The sequence below is a fragment of the Monodon monoceros genome, unplaced genomic scaffold (genome assembly GCF_005190385.1).
Source record: "Monodon monoceros isolate NGI ecotype Baffin Bay Population unplaced genomic scaffold, NGI_Narwhal_1 Super_Scaffold_4, whole genome shotgun sequence".
Classification (NCBI taxonomy): domain Eukaryota; kingdom Metazoa; phylum Chordata; class Mammalia; order Artiodactyla; family Monodontidae; genus Monodon; species Monodon monoceros.
Window position 1 is genome coordinate 51,852,767 of NW_021703781.1, and position 21,441 is coordinate 51,874,207.

Below are 21,441 nucleotides of genomic sequence, written 5' to 3' on the forward strand. Positions count from 1 at the left end.
GGGTTGAGAGTCCGCCTGCCGATGCAGGGGTCACGGGTTCGTGCCCCAGTCCGGGAAGATCCCACGTGCCGCGGAGCAGCTGGGCCCGTGAGCCATGGCCGCTGAGCCTGCGCGTCCGGAGCCTGTGCTCCGCGGCGGGAGAGGCCACAACAGTGAGAGGCCCGCGTACCGCAAAAAAAAAAAAAAAAAAAGTATGAAAGTTGTCACTAAAAATTGAGAATATAACAGGGCTGGCCTCATATTTTAACGAAGTAAATGCTCCTCATTTATTGAATAAAAGGCACATGGGCACTTAGAACCAGCTTTGGCCAGAGTGTCAATTCTCTGTACAACCTGAGCAACATCGATGAATTTCATAATGTACGAATGGTTCTTTGGAAAATAACCATAGTAATTTCTTCTCTCTTTTTGTCTGTCTAGTGAGAACTCAGCAGAGGCGATAGCAGTAGATTCTAACGATCAGTCGAAGTCCCCGCTGGAGAAGTTTATGGTCACGCTGTGCACTCATCATCAGAAGCAGCTCATCCGTGTTCTGAACGATCTGTACACTGAACCTCAGCCGGGCGCCGAGGACCGGCGACCTTCGGGTTCTGCAACAATGGATGCCTCCACCTGCAGTGCTGGCTGTGCCCAGCTCGGCACCAGACGTAAGGAAAAGGATGCCGTGTGTCTCAATATGAAGTCTTCTACTTCTGTAGAGTTGTTCATAGACTCATCAGGCTCTCACAGCCCTCAACACTTGACAGAACAGGCCCTAAAGGAGCCTCCTCCCGAGACAAACTCTGTAGACGGAAGAGAGAATACTTTGACTGTTGTCCAAAAAGATTCCTCTGAACTTCCAACCACTAAACCGAATTCAATGGATAGTTCCACTCTGGGATACCTCACTACATCTAATTCTTCCTCAGTAAACTTCCACCACATCTCTAAGAGCTTGGAGGGGCAAACCACTGGACAGGAGCAAGACACAGATGTGAAAATATGCAAGGATGGTAAAGACCATGTGCAGAGTTCAGCTTTAGTAGAAAATCTAATTGCAGCAAAAGTGGCAACCGAGAATAGTGAGGAGAGCAACAGCTGTATTGTTTCTCAAAGAAATTCATTCAGAGCTTTATCAGAAGAGGCTTGGGACTCAGGGTTTATGGGGAATTCACCTAGAACTGCTGACAAAGAGAATGCTTTACAGTGTAGCTCAAAAACACCTTTACGCCAGGACTTAGAGGCAAGTGAACAAGATTCAAGGCCAAAGCAAGAGAACCATCTTCACTCATTAGGAAGAAATAAAATGGGTTACCATTTACAGCCCAGTGATAAGAGCCAGTTTGATCATTCCAAAGACGGTTGGTTAGCCCCCAGCCCCATGCCACCTGTACACAAAGCATCTAATGGACATTCACGAACCAGGATGCTTTCAGCCTCCATTAAGACAGCTCGGAAAAGTAAAAGGGCATCAGGGTTGAGGATAAACGATTATGATAACCAATGTGATGTCGTTTATATCAGCCAGCCAATAACAGAATGCCACTTTGAGAATCAACGATCGGTGTTATCTTCTCGGAAAACAGCCAGGAAGAGTACTCGAGGATACTTTTTCAATGGTGATTGTTGTGAGCTGCCAACTGTTCGCACACTGGCCAGGAATTTACACTCCCAAGAAAAAGCCAGCTGCTCGACACTGGCCTCAGAGGCAGTGGTGACTCCCAAGCAGACCCTTATCATTTCATCACCTCAGCCTACAGTAGATGTGCAGCATCCCAGAGAAGACAACCCTGAAGAACCTAGTAAAGAAATAACCTCCCTCAAGGAAGGAGACAGAGATGCATCATCTGAAAAGGAATCTCAAGAGCCTGAGGTTTGCCCTGTGACAAATAACGCAAACCCAAGCAGCTCCTCTAGATCAAAGGAGACAGCAGCCTCCAACCCAGCGTGGCCTCTCCCTGCTCACCTTCCTGAAGAGGATCTTCCAGAAGGCAGCTCCGCGGTCTCAGCTCCCACAGGAAGTGGGATATCTTCCCCTGAACGAGACCAACCGCCAGTTGAACTGCTAGATACAAAGGAGATGAGTGTACCCCAAGACTGTCCCCTGCTTCCCTCCACAGAGAGCCTTTCTGAGGGAGGCAGTGAAGATGTTGTTCCTAGGCCTTGTTCCCCTCCTGAAACAGTAAGTAGAGAGGAAAGTCCTCTGTGCTCAGAAAATCAAAGTCCCCCAGTGGGCTTGGAGCCTCCCACGAGTCTGGGAAAGGCTGAGGAAGACCAAAGCATCGGTACTGTGGCTAAGACCGAAGACGCTCAGGAGTTAGATACTGACCCACTCTTGAAGGAAAGCAGCACTTTGACTAATGAAAACCCCAGTGAAATTGAGGAAAGCGAGGCACCAGGTGGTACAGGAAAATTCGAGGGAGAGGATGGTGATGCAAAACATCCTACAGAAAAAGATATGTGTGATCAAAACATTGACTCACCTGAAGAGAATCTGGACAAGAAGAAAAAAGGTAAAAAATTCCCCGAGGCCTCTGATAGGTGCCTAAGAAGTCAACTTTCAGATTCTTCCTCTGCCGATAGGTGCCTAAGAAATCAAAGTTCAGATTCTTCCTCTGCTTGTGCTGAGATCAAGGTTTCTAAAAATCCTGGTGCAAAACGTTCTAAAAAAGAAGGGTATCCTGGTGGGGCAGCACCTGAGAGCTTCCTGACTGAAGGTTTCCATACAAAAACTCTGGAGGACACTGAAAACCCAAATGTCAATGAAAACCCCTCTGGGAAAGATGCTGAGCAGGAGGGCGAAGGAGGTGGGATGATCACCAGGCAGGCTTTTAAAAACATGCTAGCAAAAGAAGTCAAGGGGGAAGAAGAAGGTGTTTTCCCCAGCAGTGACCCCTTAGCCACAGTTGGCCAGCCCCTGCCTGGAGAGAAACTGGAAATCTATGTTCAGTCTAAATTAGGTGAGAACAGTACTCAAGACCCCTCTGAAAGCATTCCTTGTACGTTCCCAGAACAATCAAAAGAGAAGCCAGGACCTGTTCCTGCACAAGAGACAGAAGAGGTTGTAAATGATATAGATAGTGCGGACAGCCCGCGTAAAGATGACGACAGTGACGTGCTATCTAGCACAGTTGGATTGTCAAGTAGTAGAAGTGATGACGCTGCTGGGCCCCCAAAATGGGTCCCAAGGCTTACAAGACTGACCTCCTCAACCTACAACCTAAGACATGCTCATTCTCTGGACTCCTTGGATACTATAAAAGTGACTTCCGAAAAGGAAGCAGCACAAGGAAACACAATGCCAAAGGAAAATGAAACTTCAGAGAGTGGAGATCCCTTAGACGAGGATGATGTGGACACAGTGGCAGACGACCAGCCAAAGTTTGTAGAATGGTGTGCCGAGGAGGAGAACCAAGAGCTCATCGCCAATTTCAATGCCCAGTACATGAAAGTTCAGAAGGGCTGGATCCAGCTGGAGAAAGAAGCCCAGCCAGCACCAAGAGCAAGGAACAAGTCAGATAAGCTGAAGGAAATTTGGAAAAGCAAGAAAAGGTCACGGAAATGTCGGGGTTCACTGGAGGTTCAAAAGTTTTCTCCTGTTCAGATGCTGTTTATGACAAACTTTAAATTATCTAATGTTTGCAAGTGGTTCTTAGAGACAACTGAAACCCGGTCTCTGGTAATTGTGAAGAAGCTCAATACTCGTCTTCCAGGAGACATCCCACCTGTCAAGCATCCTCTTCAGAAGTACTCTCCTTGCAGCCTGTACCCCAGTTCACTCCAGGCTGAACGCCTGAAGAAACACTTGAAGAAATTTCCCGGAGCTACTCCTGCTAGGAACAATTGGAAAACACAGAAGCTCTGGGCTAAATTCCGAGACGATCCTGACCAAGTGGAGCCAGAGGATGACAGTGACGTTAGCCTCAGCCCCAATCCTGAAGACAGCATAGAGGAGGTCAAGGAAGGTAGAAATAGCCATCCTCCCACAAACTCACCTACCCCTGCCAGTACCCGAATCCTTAGAAAATACTCCAACATTCGAGGAAAGCTCAGAGCCCAGCAGCGTTTGATCAAGAATGAGAAAGTGGAAAGCCCATTTGGTCCGGCTGTGGAAAGTAAACAGAGTTGTAAGAGTGTGTGCATCAACCCTCTGATGTCCCCCAAGCTTGCCCTGCAAGTAGGTGCAGATGGGTTTCCTGTTAAGCCCAAGAGTACCGATGGAATGAAGGGAAGGAAAGGGAAGCAGACGTCTGAAATCTCGCCGAAAGCAGAAGTTCAGAATAAACGCAAGAGGACAGAAGGCGGCAGCACTCAGGACAGGAAGGACAAGGGAGCTGCGATGAAGGCCAGCAGAGAAAAGCACGTTGATGGATCCACCAGAACCCCCGCTGCCAAGAAGCCATCTGCAAGGGACAGAGTCAACCAACTGCCCAAAAAGACGACTTTGAAAGAGAAGAAAGGGAAGATTCCTAAAAAGTCACCTGGGAAGAGCTGCCCTCCCTCCAGGAAAGAAAAAGAGAATACAAACAAAAGACCTACCCAGCCCTCCCCCTCGGAGATAGTGACAAAACCTGCAAAGCAAAAAGGGGCAGGCGAGTCCTCTTCAAGGCCACAGAAAGCCACAAATAGGAAGCAGAGCAGTGGAAAGACTCGGGCCAGACCCTCGACGAAAACCCCAGAGAACAGTGCAGCCCAGAGAAAGCGAAAGCTGAAGGCAAAGCTGGACTCTTCCCACAGCAAACGGAGGCGGATGGATACAAAGTGATTGGAAGGGCAGTATTCAAGAGTTAAAACTGTTCTATAGAAGTAACCCTTTATTTTGCATTAACTAAATCTGCTTTTATAAGCTTATCAAGCCTTTCAAATCTGCAGTTAATGGAGAACACCACAATTTAAGATGTCAGAAATTGCGTCTCAGATGGAGAAGGGAACTTGCAGAGTCTTTCTCTGAGGCTGAGTAAGGGAAGTTATATATTATATTCTGGTTGTTCCTTGGGTTTTAAACTTGGAACCAAGCAGTTTTAGTTTTTAAAAGTACAGTGCCTTATTTATCCTTTTTGTTTTTAAATTTACAAAAGCTAAAAAGCTGATCTATGTGATTAAAGGCTTGTATTTTATACTTGATGCACAAGCACTTGTACTGTAGCCGAGAAGACCACCATCATGCACATAAAAGTAGCTTTTCAGCAGCCACCCTGCGGTATCTGTACATGAACAGATGCTCCTCTTTGCAAACCCCAGCAGTGAACTTCCCTCTGTCTCGTTTGTTTAAATGATATTTGAAAGCTAAACCAAATCATTTTTATGGTATGTGGAGAATGCAGAGGGAATTTATAATTATTATAAAAGATTAATATTTCTGTTACCCCATTTTAAAAATTCATATTCATTGTTGGTCACTCATCTCTGATCTTTTGTCATTTGAAGAAATGTATTCTAAATTATGTGCCCATGGGATAAGAGGTGAGTCACAAGGTGTTAATATTGACTTATGGGCTCTAAAAGTTATTCACATCCCCCAAATTATTTGCATTACTGATTCTTATCATCCTTTTCATTTTTGGCCTTGCAGGATTGCTAGCACACTAATGAGGTTTTCATCCTACTTTGGGGGAAAAAAAAAAACAAAACTAGGACCTTTTTTCCATCTTGTAGCCGTAATTTGACAATTAGGATAAGAGTGACCGTTCTGATTTTTTCCTTGCCCTGAGTACTTCCACAGTCAAAGAAAGCCAAAATGTTATTTTCAGTAATAGAAAAGCTTAAGATGTGTGTGTGTATGTTTGGGTGCATTTGCATGTGGTTATAAGCCACAAATGTCTCCCAAGCCCAGTTTTACAGTAAAATTCTTTCTTCTCCATGCAGTGTGATAGGGTGTTCATGAGCTGAGTAATTAGCATATGCCAGATGACTTAAATGTAGCCCAGGGTCTCTGTGAGTATCCCCCAAATCACTATGGCACCAGACTCAGAGAGGTGTAAACAACACAGAATTGTATAAAGGTCAGAGCAGCCTTGCTGTTGGAGAAAGGAGCACCAACATCTCACAGTGTGCCCATACACACCCCTGTACCAGGAGCTAATGTTCAGTTGGTATTCCAATGTGAAATGTACATGGTTAGAGTAGTAGGTGCCCTTTCTGATTGGTTAGCACCATACTAGCAGTTAATACTTGTAGTATTACACTGGCCTCTGTCATGTCAGGCTCTGTTTCATGGCTCAAAAGTGTGAGCTGCAATATTTGTAACTGATGTTGTTTGAGGCCTAAGATGGGTACATTGGCTTTACCTTGGTGCCTGTGACATTGCTCCATTATAACATAGTGTGTACTCGACATCTCCATTGGGCCACTCTACCAGTAAGGCTTGGTTGCTAAAGCCTCAGCCAGCTTCTCTAACATGCTCTCTCCCCAGAATAGGCTTGTATGAATAGCTGCTACTCTCTCCTTTTTATTAAAAATGTTTCCATTCATATTGCTTCAGATCTGTTTGGATTAACCCAGATGTACCTTTATTCATGCATTAGTTCATTCAAATCATGATAAAACAGGTTTTCTACCCATTCTGTTAAAGTTTTGCTGTATATAATGAAAACTTCTGATTGGATAGGACTGGAGAAAAGCATTTGATTCATGGGAAATGGAAAATTGTGTTGAATTTTATAGACAGTGAAGTTTACTATCTTCCATGAAGCCTTGATTTTTTTTTTCGTGGTGTCTCCTCTATCCCATGAGTCTTTTTTTTTCCTTTTTAATATCTTTGACTTTGGCCATTCAGGAGCGACCTATATTAATGAAACTGCTGAGTGTGTATGTTGGCAACCTTTCTCAGCATTAAGTTGCACAGAAGCATTAACCTGTTTTAAGTAGGTTCGTTTAATCTATAAAAGTGGTTTTAAAGTTTTTAAAAATCTTTTCATATAGTCGTCACTGGATATTGTTTTTGCGGTGACTTAAACGGTGGAGGTTTGCCCATGTCAGGTGTGCTGATCCCTGTAAATACGTTCAAGGTGCCCCCTTAGCTGCATATAGACTACCTTGTAAGGGTGCTTGGATTAGGTTAGGGATGTGAGGCTGTAAGTGGGTGGTACTTTTCCAGTTGCTGATTTATAATTCATTCCATTACTTTTCTAAGTTCTTTTTCATTTTTAAAAGCTTACTTCAAGATAATAGCCTTCTCTCCCATTCTAGGCAGCATTTGAGATAAGGTATCAATGTTTATGTATTTATTTTATACACCTAACAATGCAATGGATCATCTTTAAAATCAACTTACACTTTATAGTAGACCACATTTAAATAGACTGGGATTCTACATAATTAAGACACTTAAAAGTTTAGAATTATTTTCATATTTGTTGAATCTCATTTTTGCTTATTCAGTTAACTTTACTAATAGAAGAAAGAAAAAAAGCAAACTTGAGGGCCAACTCTGGAAGCCCTTTTACACTTACAACAGATGCTGGCAAACCTGTCTCCCAGACACCTCCAAGCCTTGGTTTCATCTCGAGTCTCCCCTTGTCTTCCCTCTCTTGCAAAGACCTTCCTATAGCCATTGTCACAGTGTGGCTTGCCACTCGATGCAAAGGCAGTCTGTCCCACCTTCTGGATTGCAAATTTGAAAGGAATTCTCCTCCTGGGCCTGTGCTCAGTGAAGTGATGTTGGAGCTGATGTTGATGACCAGAGAACATTGGTATTTCCTCTAAGCTTCTGGAGGAGCTGGAAGACGCCTGGGAAGCAATCACTGAAGCTCTACCATAGCTCCCCAGAGGTGAGCCCTCTTCAGGAGACCCATTTCTATCTCCCATTTTCTATCCCCTGAGGCTCCCTGGGTTTGGGAGGACAGCATGGAGACTGTACCCTCAGTTGGGGTCCAGAGCCTCACCCCTAGCACTTCCTCAGACGTGTAGCAATCTTGCAGCGCAGCAGGAAGGCCACGAACCTTTGTTGTGCTCTTGAGGCTTCTTATATACAAATGTTATTAATGTCTGTTAACCTGCAGTTGCTAGTCCCTTGGCTCCCTTAGGTAGGCCAATTCTGTTGTGTCTGTACTTCATTAAAGACTTCTACACAAGCCTTATTTAAGAAATAATCTTAGGCTGTGGGTTTCGTGCCTCATTGTTCCTGCATAGTATAGATAGGTGTTAGTCATCCTTTCACAAAGGTGGTGCTTTTAATAGGATCCTCTACGCATCACATACTGTGCAGGTGAATTTCTCACTGTTCAGATAGGTCATCAGTAAAACATCACTTCAAGACGGTCATTTTGAATTGAAGTTTGGACTCTTTTCTCCCTTGTGATGAATTCTGTAGTGATGACTGAAGCTGTCACCATCATTTGTGGGCAGTTTGCCTGTTGATCGATGGACCTAAGAGCCAAGTAGGAAAGGGCAACATGCTATGTGAGGCAAGCTGGAGACGCTGTAGTGTCACCCTCAGTGAGTCTGGGTCTTGGCACTGCCCCTGGGACTGGGCTGGAGTTTCCCAAGGTACTGGCCCAAGTTGCCACACCCACACCTTTTGGTTTTAGGTCAGCCCATGCAGGGTCTCATTTGGCCGACAGATGATCTTTCACAGGTCTGCAAACTGTGGGCTGGTCATTCTTTTGTAAATAAAAGGTTTCTGGAACACAGCCCCTCCCATTTGTTTGTGTGTTGTCTCTGGCTGCTTTCCAGCAGAGTTGGGCATCTGCAACAGAGGCCACATGACCCACAAAAGCCTAAAATATTTACTACCTGGACCTTTAAGAAAAAGTTTGCTGACCCATGCCTGAGAAAAGAACCTTTTTTTCAGGATAAAAAAGCTTCCCTGGTTTATCTTCTCCTTCCTTCTGCCTCTTCGCCTGTCTTCTTCTTTTCTTCTCCTTCCTCCTTATGTTATCTCAATTTTGTTCTTTTTACATGTCTTTATTTTTTCTTGCTACAAAAAAGACACATTATATTGCCACAGCACATCAGATACCATCTCCTGAAACTTGAGCTACCTTAGCCTCACATCCTGTTAGGATCACCCATCACAGTGGCCAAATCGAGGCCACCTTAACCTCTGGAGTCAGAATCCATGAGCAACTAGGAATGCAGAGTTCTAACATGATGTGGCCTGGGCCTCTCCTTTCATTCAGTTTTTATCATAGACCTGACTCTGGCTTCACTTCTTGTTTATTACTAAAGTAAGCCAAATTTTGTTTCTTTCAAAATTAGTTGAGACAACTTTAGGTGGATGTTCAGTTTTCTGAACCTTACATTTAGATATGGAAAAGCCTTTGCACAGAGAGGAAACAAAGTCCAATCATAAACCGAAGGCATTGTTTATTATGTAATATTTTTGGCCAGCTTCTAGGAAAATAAAAAATATATTGGCACTGATAACTTTTTTCAGTCAGCTACTCTTCTTTCAAAATAATTTTATTAAAGGCACGCCAGCAACTGAAAGATAGAGGCTTGAAGTGCTTTAGAAAGACTAATAGAAAATTGGAGCCTATTACAACCTGAGCGTGACTGAGAACTTATGGATGATTAGATTAAATCCTGTCAACTGCCAAGGTTTTGTCTTCCCCCTCCCCCAAAACTCAAGGATCTGTTTCTCAGTGGCTCTAAAACAGTGACTGTTCCTTTTGTTTTGAAACCTAATTATCATTTTGAATTCTTAACTATGAATTTTTATCTTCTCATGGCTCGGTATCCACTGAAATATTGGAAATTTTTCTGAGTATGAAATCATGTCTATGTAAGGCATCAGCAGGGCAATCCTCACATCCTAGCAGTAAATACTCTACCCCAGGCTTGCTCCCAAGTCCTTTTCAGGGAGAAAGAGAAAATAAAAAGATGATTGTATTTAATACAAGCAGAATTATGGGAAGCCTTTTGAGACAGCCTTCGATATAGTTCATGCCTTGAAACGTCAGAACAAACTGCTGTATTCTACAGTGGACGGATTGGAAGGCATGAAAGTCTGACCTCCTTCACTTAAAGATACTTTCATGCTCAGGCAGAAACCCAGAGCTCTCTGATGCTGCTTGCCATGCTATACTGGGGACCCAGGGAACCACCTGAGTCACCTTGCAGGCATCCTTGCTCATGCTTCTGCCCTTGGAATTGAGCCACAGCTGGCCAGTTCCTTGCATTACCTTCCCTTTGTCTGATCATTTTCCCAGAGCCCTGGTGGTTTATGTTAGTGCTCAGAGGGGCAGGTGTGCGGTTATGCTCACCAGTGAGCAAAGTGACTCAGAGGCTCTCTCACCTGCCTGGGACCATTCCATTTAACATGAGGTGCCCAGTAGGCAGGCCACATGGAAGTAGATTGCTTATTAAAAAAAGAACCACTTGCCCATGGTTTTATAATATACCAGAGATTGGAGGAGTGCATTGTACCTTGTTTTTTTAAGGGTTATGTTAAAAAAAAAAAAAAGAGTAAAGAGACCCCATGTGGCCCACACAGCCTAAAATATAAGCTATTTACTACCTGACCCTTTAAAGAAAAGGTTTACTGGCCCTTGCAATATGTCATTCAAGATCAAATTGTGTGGCCAGTTAGGCACAAACTTATTTTTTTATGTAGTGCAGCATTGCAACATCTCTTTCCTTTTAGATTTCACGGTTTCTGCCTGTGGCCATGTGGCCCACACAGCCTAAAATATAAGCTATTTACTACCTGACCCTTTAAAGAAGAGGTTTACTGGCCCTTGCAATATGTCATTCAAGATCAAATTGTGTGGCCAGTTAGGCACAAACTTACTTTTTTATGTAGTGCAGCATTGCAACATCTCTTTCCTTTTAGATTTCACGGTTTCTGCCTGTTCGATCTTAGCACACAGCTGCTGTTCCACATTATTCCTGACTAATGCTTGTGTATTAGAGAAAAAAATATATCTCCCTTTGTGGCTTGAGTATTTGTTGAATCGTGGACATTCAATCTCATCTACTAGGATAACTAGTTAAAGCTAAAAGTACAAAGTCTTTTAAACTAAAAGTACTACAGTTGTCTTCATGTTTATGAGTCAGGGTGAACTTGACTCTCATGGAGAGGTATTCCCCTACAGCAGTGCTCAACACAAACGGATTTCCTCGTGAACTTAAAGCCTAGAATAGTGCCTCTCCCGGCAGGCAGAGAGCGTGTTAGTTTCACCCCCAGAAGCTATACAGTATATTCATGTACAGTATATTTGCAAGTTTATCACTCCCCAAGCTTCGGTCATTACTTGTGAATATAAATGGCTGGTCTTTTTACCTGTCTGAACCTCTAATCCAGATTACCCATCCTCAGCTCTCTTAAAAATACCAGCATGTCGATGGCACCTTGTCAGCCCACCAGCAGCTTTAGACCGAAGTTCAGAGCTCTCTGGCCTGGCCAGTGAAGCCCGCTCCTGGTCAGGCCTAACTCACCTCATTTTGAGGACCCACCTTTGGCACCTTGCCTCTTCCCTCTTCTGCTTATGCCCCAAGCCCCCTTCCAGGAGGCCTCTGGGAAGTCTACCTTTCAAGTGCTTCACTGAACATATATATGTTGTATTAGAAGCATTTCTTTTCATAACTATTTTTCTTCTCGTAGTTAGCCATTGGGTCCAAATGTAGTCACCTTACCAACTTTCTCACTCAAATCGTTTTCTGTAATCTACACTTCATGTCGTCTTGTAGCTAAATCTGTAGAATTTGGGAGCTAGTTTGTGGAAGAGATGCTATACAAACAAGATTTTCATAATTTTGTATATTTGTACCACAGGTAGGGATTAGTTTTAGAGCCACTATAGCTTAAGGTTATAAGTTTCACCAGTGATTTCTGCATTCTTAATAGTTCTAGGAGACTATGTGACTATGATTTCAAATACATATATATAATACGTATTTATACACACCACTGTGAAATTTATTTCACTGTGTAAATAGTGGTATTTTCCTGTTCAAATGCTTCTATAGAAAGTATTTATTTTAACAAACAAAAAAAATTAATGTCAAAAGGGCTTTCCAAAAAAGTTTTATTTCTAGAGAACCCATCCTCCCCAGCTACGATGCTCGGCCGCTGAACCCCCAAACAACATAGTGAAGGCAGAAGGGTGAGCCTTGAAGCCCTCACTGTATTGGGGCAGATGCAACTGGATTGGGAACCTGAGCACAATCCCCACTGTCACCCCATCCCAAAACAAAGTGGGTCTCCCACAATCGGTGTGGCTGTACCAGGTATGGCATCGGGGCTTGCCTCTAGCAGCCCACATTTTGCGTACACAGTTGGTACATTCAGCTGTAGATTTCAACATCCTGTGCAGGGAGATGAGCCTTAGTTGTAACCCCAAGGAAATCCAAACCTATACCTGTGGGATATGGAGAAACCACTGGTTGCCTAAAGAAAGCATTAAGATGTATTTTAGTCTTTCTCACCTTCGTGAAAGACACCTGTTCCCACTCTCGTTAACCACGGGAGATAAGCACGTTTCCTCCTGCACCTTGACTGAGTACTGAGCGCCTCAGCTCGCTGCCTCCTCCCTCTCTCAGCATCTGTGCAGATGTGGGCCAGCCCACCTATAACTGATGGTACACAGTGAGGTCATCTGCTCTAAGATGTGTGCAGCTTTACTTCCCAGGAGTCCTGGTCTGCAATTCAGCACCCGTAAATGTAATGGAACTAATGCTTTCCCATCAGGTTCCTCTTCCCTGTGCCCCATTCCTGGGCACCCCTGTCTGAGTCACGATTCTCATTCTGCCCGGCTGGCTGGACTGAGAACTGCAGCTCCAGGACTGCGGTGAGCTTGGGACTGGACACACAGGGATTTGTGTCATCCATTTGAACCATAATTAGCATATTTACTTATGGCCTCCCTTTGTCTTTTCTAAACAAATGAGGAAGACACTTGAACAGTAATGCTGGAGAATGTTTTTTTCAGATGCTATTTGTAAGCAAATCTGATTTTAAGATAAAATGTGAAAGGGTAACTAGGTGCCAGGGAATTTAGCACTGAACTAGACAGTCAGAACTTTTTTAACCTTTGCAGGAAGAAATAAACTTTGCTCTCATCTAAATGTTCACGAGAAATAATGTTGTAAATAGTTTTTAAAAAATATTTATTACATGTGCTGTGTACAGATTCATGTTCTGAGTGATGTTGGTTTGCATTGTAGTATTGTAGAAGAATATATTTTGAGCAGTGGACTTCCTTTCATAACACAGTTCACACATGGAGAAAGAACAAAAACCAGCAGGTTGAGAGCTGTTTGGGGCATTTGATCTGTAATGTTACATCAAATCCAAGCTTTAATCGTTCCCTCTTCTCATCTGGTTATGTTATATATTGTATATTATATATATATATATATATATATATATATACACACACACACACACACACACATATGTATGATAAACTGGTCAGTGGTCAGCCCCCAGATCTGCAGAGCAGATTTCCAGGTTTTCTTTCTGATGTGTTGCCTGTAAGCAATAAGATTCTAGGTAATAGCATTTATTCCGGGCTCTGCGTTAGCCCTTGTCTCAGAGGATAGGGTGGGGGTAGAACAGCTCTTGCTAAGACCTCTTGCCTTTGCTGGAGAGGTTGCTGTACTTGAATTTTTGCTTCTGTTTGTCTGCACGCTCCTTCACATCATACGACACTAGCGATGGATGAGAAATCTGCCAGCACCAGACACATCAAAAATTGGGCATAGAGACTGAAGAATTATCAATTTTCCATGAATTTGTAGGGTTTACAGAATCTAGCTGAGGCAAAACGCATTTGGCTGTAGCATAAGTGTAAGAACCTTTCACATTAAAAATGTAAATGGCCAATAAAAAGTCCTTTGACTGTATCTGAGCTACCTTTAAGAGCTAGCCCATTTCCTGTACTCCTCCTCTGTGCCTGAGTTTGAAATATCTGAAGCCCCCTCCGTGTCTGGGGTTAAATCGTTTAGGTTCATGCAAAGAGGGCAGTTGCCTCTCCAAGCGTCCCAGCGTGTTCAGTCCAACAGATTTCTAAGCTGTTTAGCAGCCTCTCCTTGTGACCGTCCTGAACTTTATGAAAAATACCCCACACCCAGATAACCATTAATAGAATAATGTAGTTTTTTAGGCTTTTGGAATATGTCTTCTCTTTTGTATTTATGATGGTGTTTGGAATTTTTCACTAGTGTTTTTTTAGATTGAAGTGGGTGCATTAGGATAAAACTTTCCATTGCTGAGCCTGAAGCAAGCAAGAGGAAAGAAGCGGACCTATGTTGTGTCTTTGGGAAGGTGACTACTTCTTGTGGTGGGGGGAGGGCGGGGGTGCGTTATAGATTATGTGGGGTAAAATAGAATTCCGCCCTGAGGCTCCCCGAGTCTTATGGCCTTGTAATAAAGAATCCCTTTATTAGCCTCACTTAATCTCAATAGAAGCCTGCTGTTTACCCTCAGGGAACAAGTAGTTTTCAAAATTGAGCTCCTCCCAGGTCATTGGCCAGTGCCTGTGTGCAGGCATTGGTCATCTTTGTGAACTCATGGCATTATTTTCCCATACGTATTATGATATTAAGAAATTCAACCCCAACCTGTATGAAAAGCACAGCCCAGGGTCCTACTTTTAGGCTAGAGTTAATGCCTTTGAGAGGCCAGGGGGTCATAGGAGGCCCATGCAATTTAACTGAAGCTCAGGTGCCGTGTTGGGTTTTTATTGGTTTCAGGCCACAGCCTTCAGAATGAGTTTAGGGCAGGGCTGCTGATCCGGCTGTGGATCCAGGGAGCTCTAAGATGAATCTCTACCGTTCCTTTAAAGGTCTTTCTGGTTCTTCCCAGTGTTGTCATTGCCGAGGTCAATCTCGTAGTTGTTCAGATGTGCTCCTTTTTGCTGTCTTGTGAGTCTTAGCCAGCGATCCAGATGCCCAAGGACAGAGTCTTCAGAGGGCCTAGCTAGCTCCTTCCTGGTACCAAGTGTGTGATCCTGACCTGTGTGAAGGCGGTCTTGTCAAAAGTAGTGAAATGAGAATCTCTGCAAACGGTAATCCGGATGATCAGCATGTATCCCTTGGGCCTGGACTTCCACTATGTTAGTGAGTGTAGGAAAATACTGTGTCTTTTATGGAAGAAAATTCAATGTATGCTGTGAATTTGTTGGTTTGAAACATTGAAAATTTTTCATTAGACAATGTTTACATACCTCACCTGAAGAACCTTTGAGAGTGTATATATGAAATTTAAAATATATTAAGTTGCTTTAAAACAATATGTATAGCTATAAAAGTTGGAGTTATTTTAACTTTGAATATGTACCAAGTCTCTTAAATATTGAAATCTTGTGGACTTTTTGTGCTTCTGTGTTTTACTTTCCTATTAGACCATGTAGGAAACTGTGTTCTTGTTATTGGTAAAGGGGCCCTCACTGAAATCCAAGCTTGGAAGGATTTCCTTTGTTGTTTCAGATTTTCTAGTTTGGTTTTGAGGGGTGGGTTATGGAGCTAGAGGATGTGTGGGCGGGATTTCTCTAACGTTGACATCTATTCCATGAGCTTTTCCTAGGCGCTTATTTTATTGCAGCGTATTAAACTTCTTTGATATTAAAGTGTGTTTGTGTAGTTACTGGAGAGGGTACAGAACGCATTGAAGCCCAGCATTCAACTTGTAGCCTACGGCAAAGTTGGTAAGTTGCCAGAAGGAACCAAAAAGCAATACTTCTTACTACTTTTGCCTCGGCCACTGATGTTGGGACTTAAAGGAACATCATTTGGTAGATCTGTGGCCATTTTGTGAGTTATGCCTGACTTCAGGGAATAGAAAACACAATGGATGATCCTTGGGAATTCCCATGGCAGAATTGGGAAGGTGCCGGTGCTTCATCCTGAGGTGCAAGGAGCAACTGAATCCGCGCTTCTGACCTCAGGTATGCCACTGCTAGATGAGGGGGGATGTGCACAGCACCCCAGCTTTCTGGAGCCCATGTTGGGGTATGGCAGGAAATCCTTCCACTTACTCGATCCATGACCCGTTTCATTATATTCTTTCAACTCTCCTGGAGATGAGTCTATTTAGGGATCCAGTGAGCCAGTGATTCCCGTGGAATCTGCCACAATTTCATTAACAAGTTCACCGGACAGTGGCCATTGACATGCAGAACTCCACCCGATGGAAATAACCCTGCAGCCGGCAGTCAGGCCGCCCTCCTTAATTTGAATTTGGAGAACTGTCTTGTTCCAGATGAGGACTTTTCGTTGTTGAAATAGACCTCTTTTCCTCCAATATTCATCCTGTGGTAGAATAACTGGAATCTGACATGAGAGATGCAGACTGGCTTGGGGTGAGGGAACATCTCTAAAATGAACTCTCAGGGCTCAGGACATAGGGGTGATAGAGGTGCATTATCACCAATATGGGGAAGTGTGGCAACTCTAGTTGGAAGCCTGGGCATCCCTTCGACTCCCTCCACCCCCCAGCCAAGCCCTGCTGTGCCCATTCCCTTGGCTAGATATTTCCTTGTAACTGAAATGTGCCACTTACTTTACTCTAACTCAGGTTGCAAACTGGTGGCTGACAGTTGTGTTTTATTTAGCCCGTGTTTAAAAAACAGTATTTTAAAACTGAGTGTTTACATAAAAATTGATTTCTAGCTTCTCTTTTAAAAAAAGATAATGAAGATCTGACAAAATTAGTGCGTGGTAAGAATCAGTTGAAGCTGGGTAGATTGGAAAGCTCACCCTTCAGGTCATCACAGTCTGCCTCATTTACCATTTGTCCCTTGCTCTTTACAGTAGGGAACCAGGTCTCTATCCCTGCTGCTTTATCAGAAGTGGCAGTACAAATGATGGGCTGAAGGGCATGCGCCAACTTGATTCATTTAGGTAAGTAACCTACTGGCCTCTCCAGACTCTTGAGCTTACAACCCTATTTTAACCTGTTTTCTGTCCTGTACCTGGTTCATTACATTTGCTCCCAAATCCCTCATTGCTTTGAAGGCACTGCAGTTACCATCACTGCCCACTTTCAAGGTGACCGTGTGCTGTTAAGGTGTGGCATATGTGACCGTCACCACGAGCGGGAAATCAGTTTACGGTCCTGCATTAGAGGAGGGCCAGCGGGGTCCCCTTGGTGTCAGGGGGCTTGCCCAGCCTCACTGCCAGGGCCTGGCCTCACCAAGACACTGAGGTCACTCGTCCTACAAAGCTCAATTTGAGTGCAGTTCTGTGGTCTGAAGTCATAGTAGAACCACTGTAGAAGTAGGTTTGCCTCCTTTCTCCACTGATCCCTAAGAACTACTGTTCTGGTGCCTGACAGGTCAACCTTACAGGACAGTTGGAGAAGCCGCACCAATCTGTTGCCCTGACGCTCTAAAACCTTCAGAGCCATGTTAAATATGGGCATGGCTCTGTACACAAACTTACAAAACGTGGGTGTGACACTTGGAGAGAAGTGAGGATGGACAGCCTCCCCAGATCCGTGTGTGCTGTGCCGTGTCAGGCTCTGTTCTCACACTGACATCCCCAGGGAGCTATGACTAAGCCACCCCCCAGACCTCCCCTTCCTTCTTCAGGAGGAACAGTCCTCCTTTGCCACTTCAGGAAGGCTAGAGAGTTCCAAGGGCAGATACCCTACACGTGCTGTGTCTGGGCTCCATGCCTGGATTGTGGCTGGTTTATGGGCAGCCCAGAAACTCTCGCCCGTGCGAGGCTGTGTGTCAGCAGCCCTGGGCTCATCCTTAATGCAGAAAAAGAGATCAACAAAGGCAGAACCTGAGTGAATCAATTTCATGTTCATAGGAAGACAACAGACAATATCCAACATGTTCTAAAATAACACGTCTCAGGACAGGGCAGGTGTCGCTCCCCCAGGGGCTTGTTCTAAACCAGTCTCTTTAAAAGAGTGATCCAAACAAGACTACAGAACCCCCCCACCCCAAACCAAACCAAATGTCACAACTACATAGCATCTGAAAAGCGAAGCAAGACACTGGATGTTGACTTTAACATATAAAAATACTATAACAAAATGAAATACAAATATATATTAGAATCTGTTAAGTATTCTGTGTAAAGAGATACTTTCATGGTTAGGCTAACAGCAGGCAAAGAAGAGACAAAGTCCAGGCTTTTCCGTTTCCTGACACCTGCACAGGGAGCCAGGGCCACTGTCGCCTGCAGTGCTGCCAAAGCAGCAGCAACTTTGGGACTTGCCCTGCTTACGTCTCTTCAGTAGAATCAGCCGAGGACGACGTCCAAGTGAACTGGAGTCTTTACCAAAGGGGTGGCAAGGCTTGGAAATGATTTCTCAGATGATTTCGTGGCAGCCTTCTTCTGGGACTCGGCAGGCCCAAACGTGAACAGGCAAGGTGTGTGGTGATCCAGTTCCTTAGCAACTTTCGGGTTGGTGGTTCAGTTGAGGAAAACTTGATCCTGGGGCGCATGGGTCTCTCGGCCCCTTGCTGCCCTCACCCTTGTGGTGTATCCCAGTCTTCTGGCTCGACCAAGGGTGAGTATGGAGTTGGGCTGGGGTGCGGGGTGCTGTGGAGGGGTGGACAGGGGTGGCAGCAAGCTCGCAGGGTGCTCCCTGCAAACAAACACTCCATCCTCTGCCCTCCCAAACCCATGGCACTGGGAGTGCAGGACTCCTGGCAGCCAGTACCTGTCTGCATGTGCCCTTTCCACTTCTGCAGAGCGAAGAGGTCCTGCCAGACATCACCCCTCAAGCCCGGGGAACGGTTTCTGCAGGTCAGTGAGGAATGGTGGTGGCCAGGGGAAGGTGTATGTCTCAGGGTTGGTGGGTTCCAGAACCCTCTCTTCCGTGGAAGGGGCAGGCTAGCTACACTTGAGCTTTCCTTCCTACCCAGCCTGGTGCTGGCTGCTGTCCAGGTGCCCGCAGGGGCCCAGAAAGTCTAGGTAAGAGACGGATGCTGTGCAGCCCTAGGAGAAGCCCCTCGAGGCCCAGGCTGCTGCCCATGGGTGTGAGGGGTGCTGTGGCCTTGCTCAGAGTTCCAAGAAAATAGAGCCTGGCCCCTGGTGAGGGGCAGATCCAGCCTTCAGGACACCTCCCCAGGTGGACAGGGCAGGGTCCTCTTCCCATTACAGGGGGCCCAGGACTCCAACTCACTGGCCTGAGTCCCAGGGTAGTGGAGCACACCAGGCGCGCTCAGTCGTAGGAGGCTCCAGGATACTCGGTATCAAGGGCTCCGCCTGCTGCCCGCAAGCACAAGGCCACCTCAGCCCCAACACAACACACTCCCCTGACCCTGCCTTCTGTTTGCAGATGGAAGGAGCCAGGAAAGGGACATGCTCACCCCCCTTGCTCCCCAGGATCCCCCAGGGGCACACGCTCCTGGGGAGACACTGGGACAGGATATCGTGACCTATCTTGCTTCCAGCCAGCTCGCTATTTGGGCACAAAGATCTTTCTGCGTTTTCATTCTGCATGGAAGAGAAGCATTTGTAGTCACACGGCCACATGTTCGATGACTCTTCAGACACTGAGTCCTTCCTTGCAAACACTTGGAGTGAGCAGCTCTGGCCTGGGCCGGTGTCTGTGGTTGGAGCCCTCACTCGCCTCAGATCCCTTCCCAGGCATCCTTCCCAGGCATCACAGGTCGCTCCTGTGATGTTCTGTAGTCAGTCCCATCTGTCCGTGAGGGGAGAACACCCGCAGTACCCAGCCCCGGTTAGGCACATGAATACTTGTTGACGTGATTAATGAAAGTAGATCTTCTAACTCTTCCAGCTTCCCTCCTGGAGCCACAGTGGGAGGGTCTACATTGCTCGCCCCCATCGCCCCATTTGATAGCTGAGGAGACTGAGGCCCATGAGGAAGAAGTTTGCCCAGAGTGAGTGACAGAGCCAGCGGAGGTTTCCTGATATCTGGACCACTGCTCCCTACTGGTCTGCGGCATGAGGTGACCTGAACCCAGTCTACACGGGAGGAGACCCCTCCTTGGCTTAGCAGCCTAGCCCAAGCCTCTACACCCCCAAGTCCCCCTGCTAGCTAGAAGCTGATGGCTAATGGCTGGGGAAGCCCAGGACCAATGCCCCCTTGGTGGCTAGTGCCTGGAGGTGGTGCTGTTTATTCAGTTGGAACCAAGAAGCCCTCTGTCCTTTTTGCTGGTGGTGTCCCCCCGCTAAGCAGTCCCAGCAGTTGTTTCCTCCGCATGAGCACCCTCCTTGAAATTACAATGCTCATCCCGTAACTTTGGGATTCAGAGGTCTAGTCCTAAAACCACCTCCAGCCCCTGGCCCGTTCCTAAGCAAGCAGTGGCTGCAGCACTGCCAGGCAGCCCAGGGGGCAGGGCTTGGTCCCTTCCTGGCCAGCAGGAGGGGGCCCTTCCCCTTCGCAGCCTGGCCTCCTGGCAGCAGACGCTGCGGCAGCAGAAGCTGAGAGCCAGGCCGGCTGCCCCAGCGCAGGCTGAGAGTACTTCACGGTTATCTGCAGGGGGCAAGGGGCTTCCGGGACCGCACAGGCCACAGGTGAGAGGGCAAGGCTGCTTCGGGAAGGGGCGGTCCCATCGTCAGACCCAGGTAGCAGGCAAGGAGGAGGTGTCACTATTCCGCACTTCTTGGCCTGACCTCACGCACACATTCATTCAACAAATATTTATTAAGCGCCTATTTGTGCAAGGCACTGCCGGAGAGGGCGGGCTGCGGCCCGGGCCACGCCCACCCGCCCCTCCCCAAGCTGCGGCGCCGTTTGCTTTAGAAAAGGTGGTTCTGGCCGCCCCCCGACGGGAGGGCCGGTAGCCCAGGCGTCGCCGTGGTGATGGCCCGCACCCCAGCCCAGCTGCCGGCCATTCGGTCTCCGCTGCGGCCGCGCCCCCTCGCCCGCCCTCTCCCCTCCCCATCGACGCCGGGCGCTAAGCGCAGAAGGCACAGCCACACTTGGTGGGCTTCTCCACCTCCTCGGCAAAAGAGGTCCCGTCGCTGCACTCAAAGGTGAACTTCCTCCGCTTCAGCCGCAGGCCCTGGCAGCAGCCCTGGCCGGGGCATGAGCCCCGGCACTCCACCCACGACAGCGGGCGCGTGGTCTGGCAGATGGCATAGCCCCTCTGGACCTGGTGAAAGTCCCGGACAGGGTCCCCCCGGCACTCGGACTCTGGATGGGACAGACACCAAGAGAAAGCCTCAGGGCACACCCATGGGCCAGCGCTGCCCCTGGGGAGGCAGGAGGAGGAGAAAGAGGAGGAGGAGGGTGGGGCAGCATCCTTGGACCCCACCTCCATCCCCACCTCCTCCCTGCCAGACATGCACATGCTTCCTCCTGGGCCCACAGTGAGGTCAGTGAAAAGGAAGAACTTTCTAGCTGCCAAGGCCCCCCAGGACAGATTGGGCTGTCAGGGTACAGTGGCCTCCAGAGGAGTGCAAGAGGTGGCTGGAAGCCTGGGAGGCGATGACATCAGAGAAGAAATTGAAGCCAGGAGGACCTGGGAAGGGTCCCCAACTCTCAGACTTCCTGCTGCTCTCCGGGTCCCTAAGTGATGTGGCCAAGATGCTGTTACTCTGGCGGTCTCTTCTGTAAGGAGGGACCCCAGCCAGAAGGGGCACTTA

The 21,441-nt window shown here is 46.6% G+C and overlaps 2 protein-coding genes across 9 annotated transcripts in view; one reads left to right on the top strand and one right to left on the bottom strand.

Moving 5' to 3' along the window:
* The window catches only part of LCOR (ligand dependent nuclear receptor corepressor), a 126,864-nt gene extending 121,015 nt beyond the window's left edge, over positions 1-5,849 (top strand). For 6 of the 7 annotated variants that reach the window (XM_029201139.1, XM_029201144.1, XM_029201143.1 and 3 more), the window contains one exon: positions 421-5,442. In XM_029201139.1, coding sequence (XP_029056972.1) covers positions 421-4,744 — 4,324 coding nt within the window. In that variant the 3' untranslated portion in view covers positions 4,745-5,442. Of the gene's footprint in view, positions 1-420 lie in introns of all 7 variants that reach the window. The other variant, XM_029201142.1, reaches the window with a different exon arrangement.
* A 14,645-nt stretch (positions 5,850-20,494) lies between these two features.
* The window catches only part of SLIT1 (slit guidance ligand 1), a 169,165-nt gene continuing 168,218 nt past the window's right edge, over positions 20,495-21,441 (bottom strand). The window contains exon 37 of one of the 2 annotated variants that reach the window (XM_029245813.1): positions 20,495-20,989. In XM_029245813.1, the coding sequence (XP_029101646.1) occupies positions 20,751-20,989 (239 nt within the window). In that variant the 3' untranslated portion in view covers positions 20,495-20,750. The remainder of the gene's footprint in view (positions 20,990-21,441) is intronic. The other variant, XM_029245814.1, reaches the window with a different exon arrangement.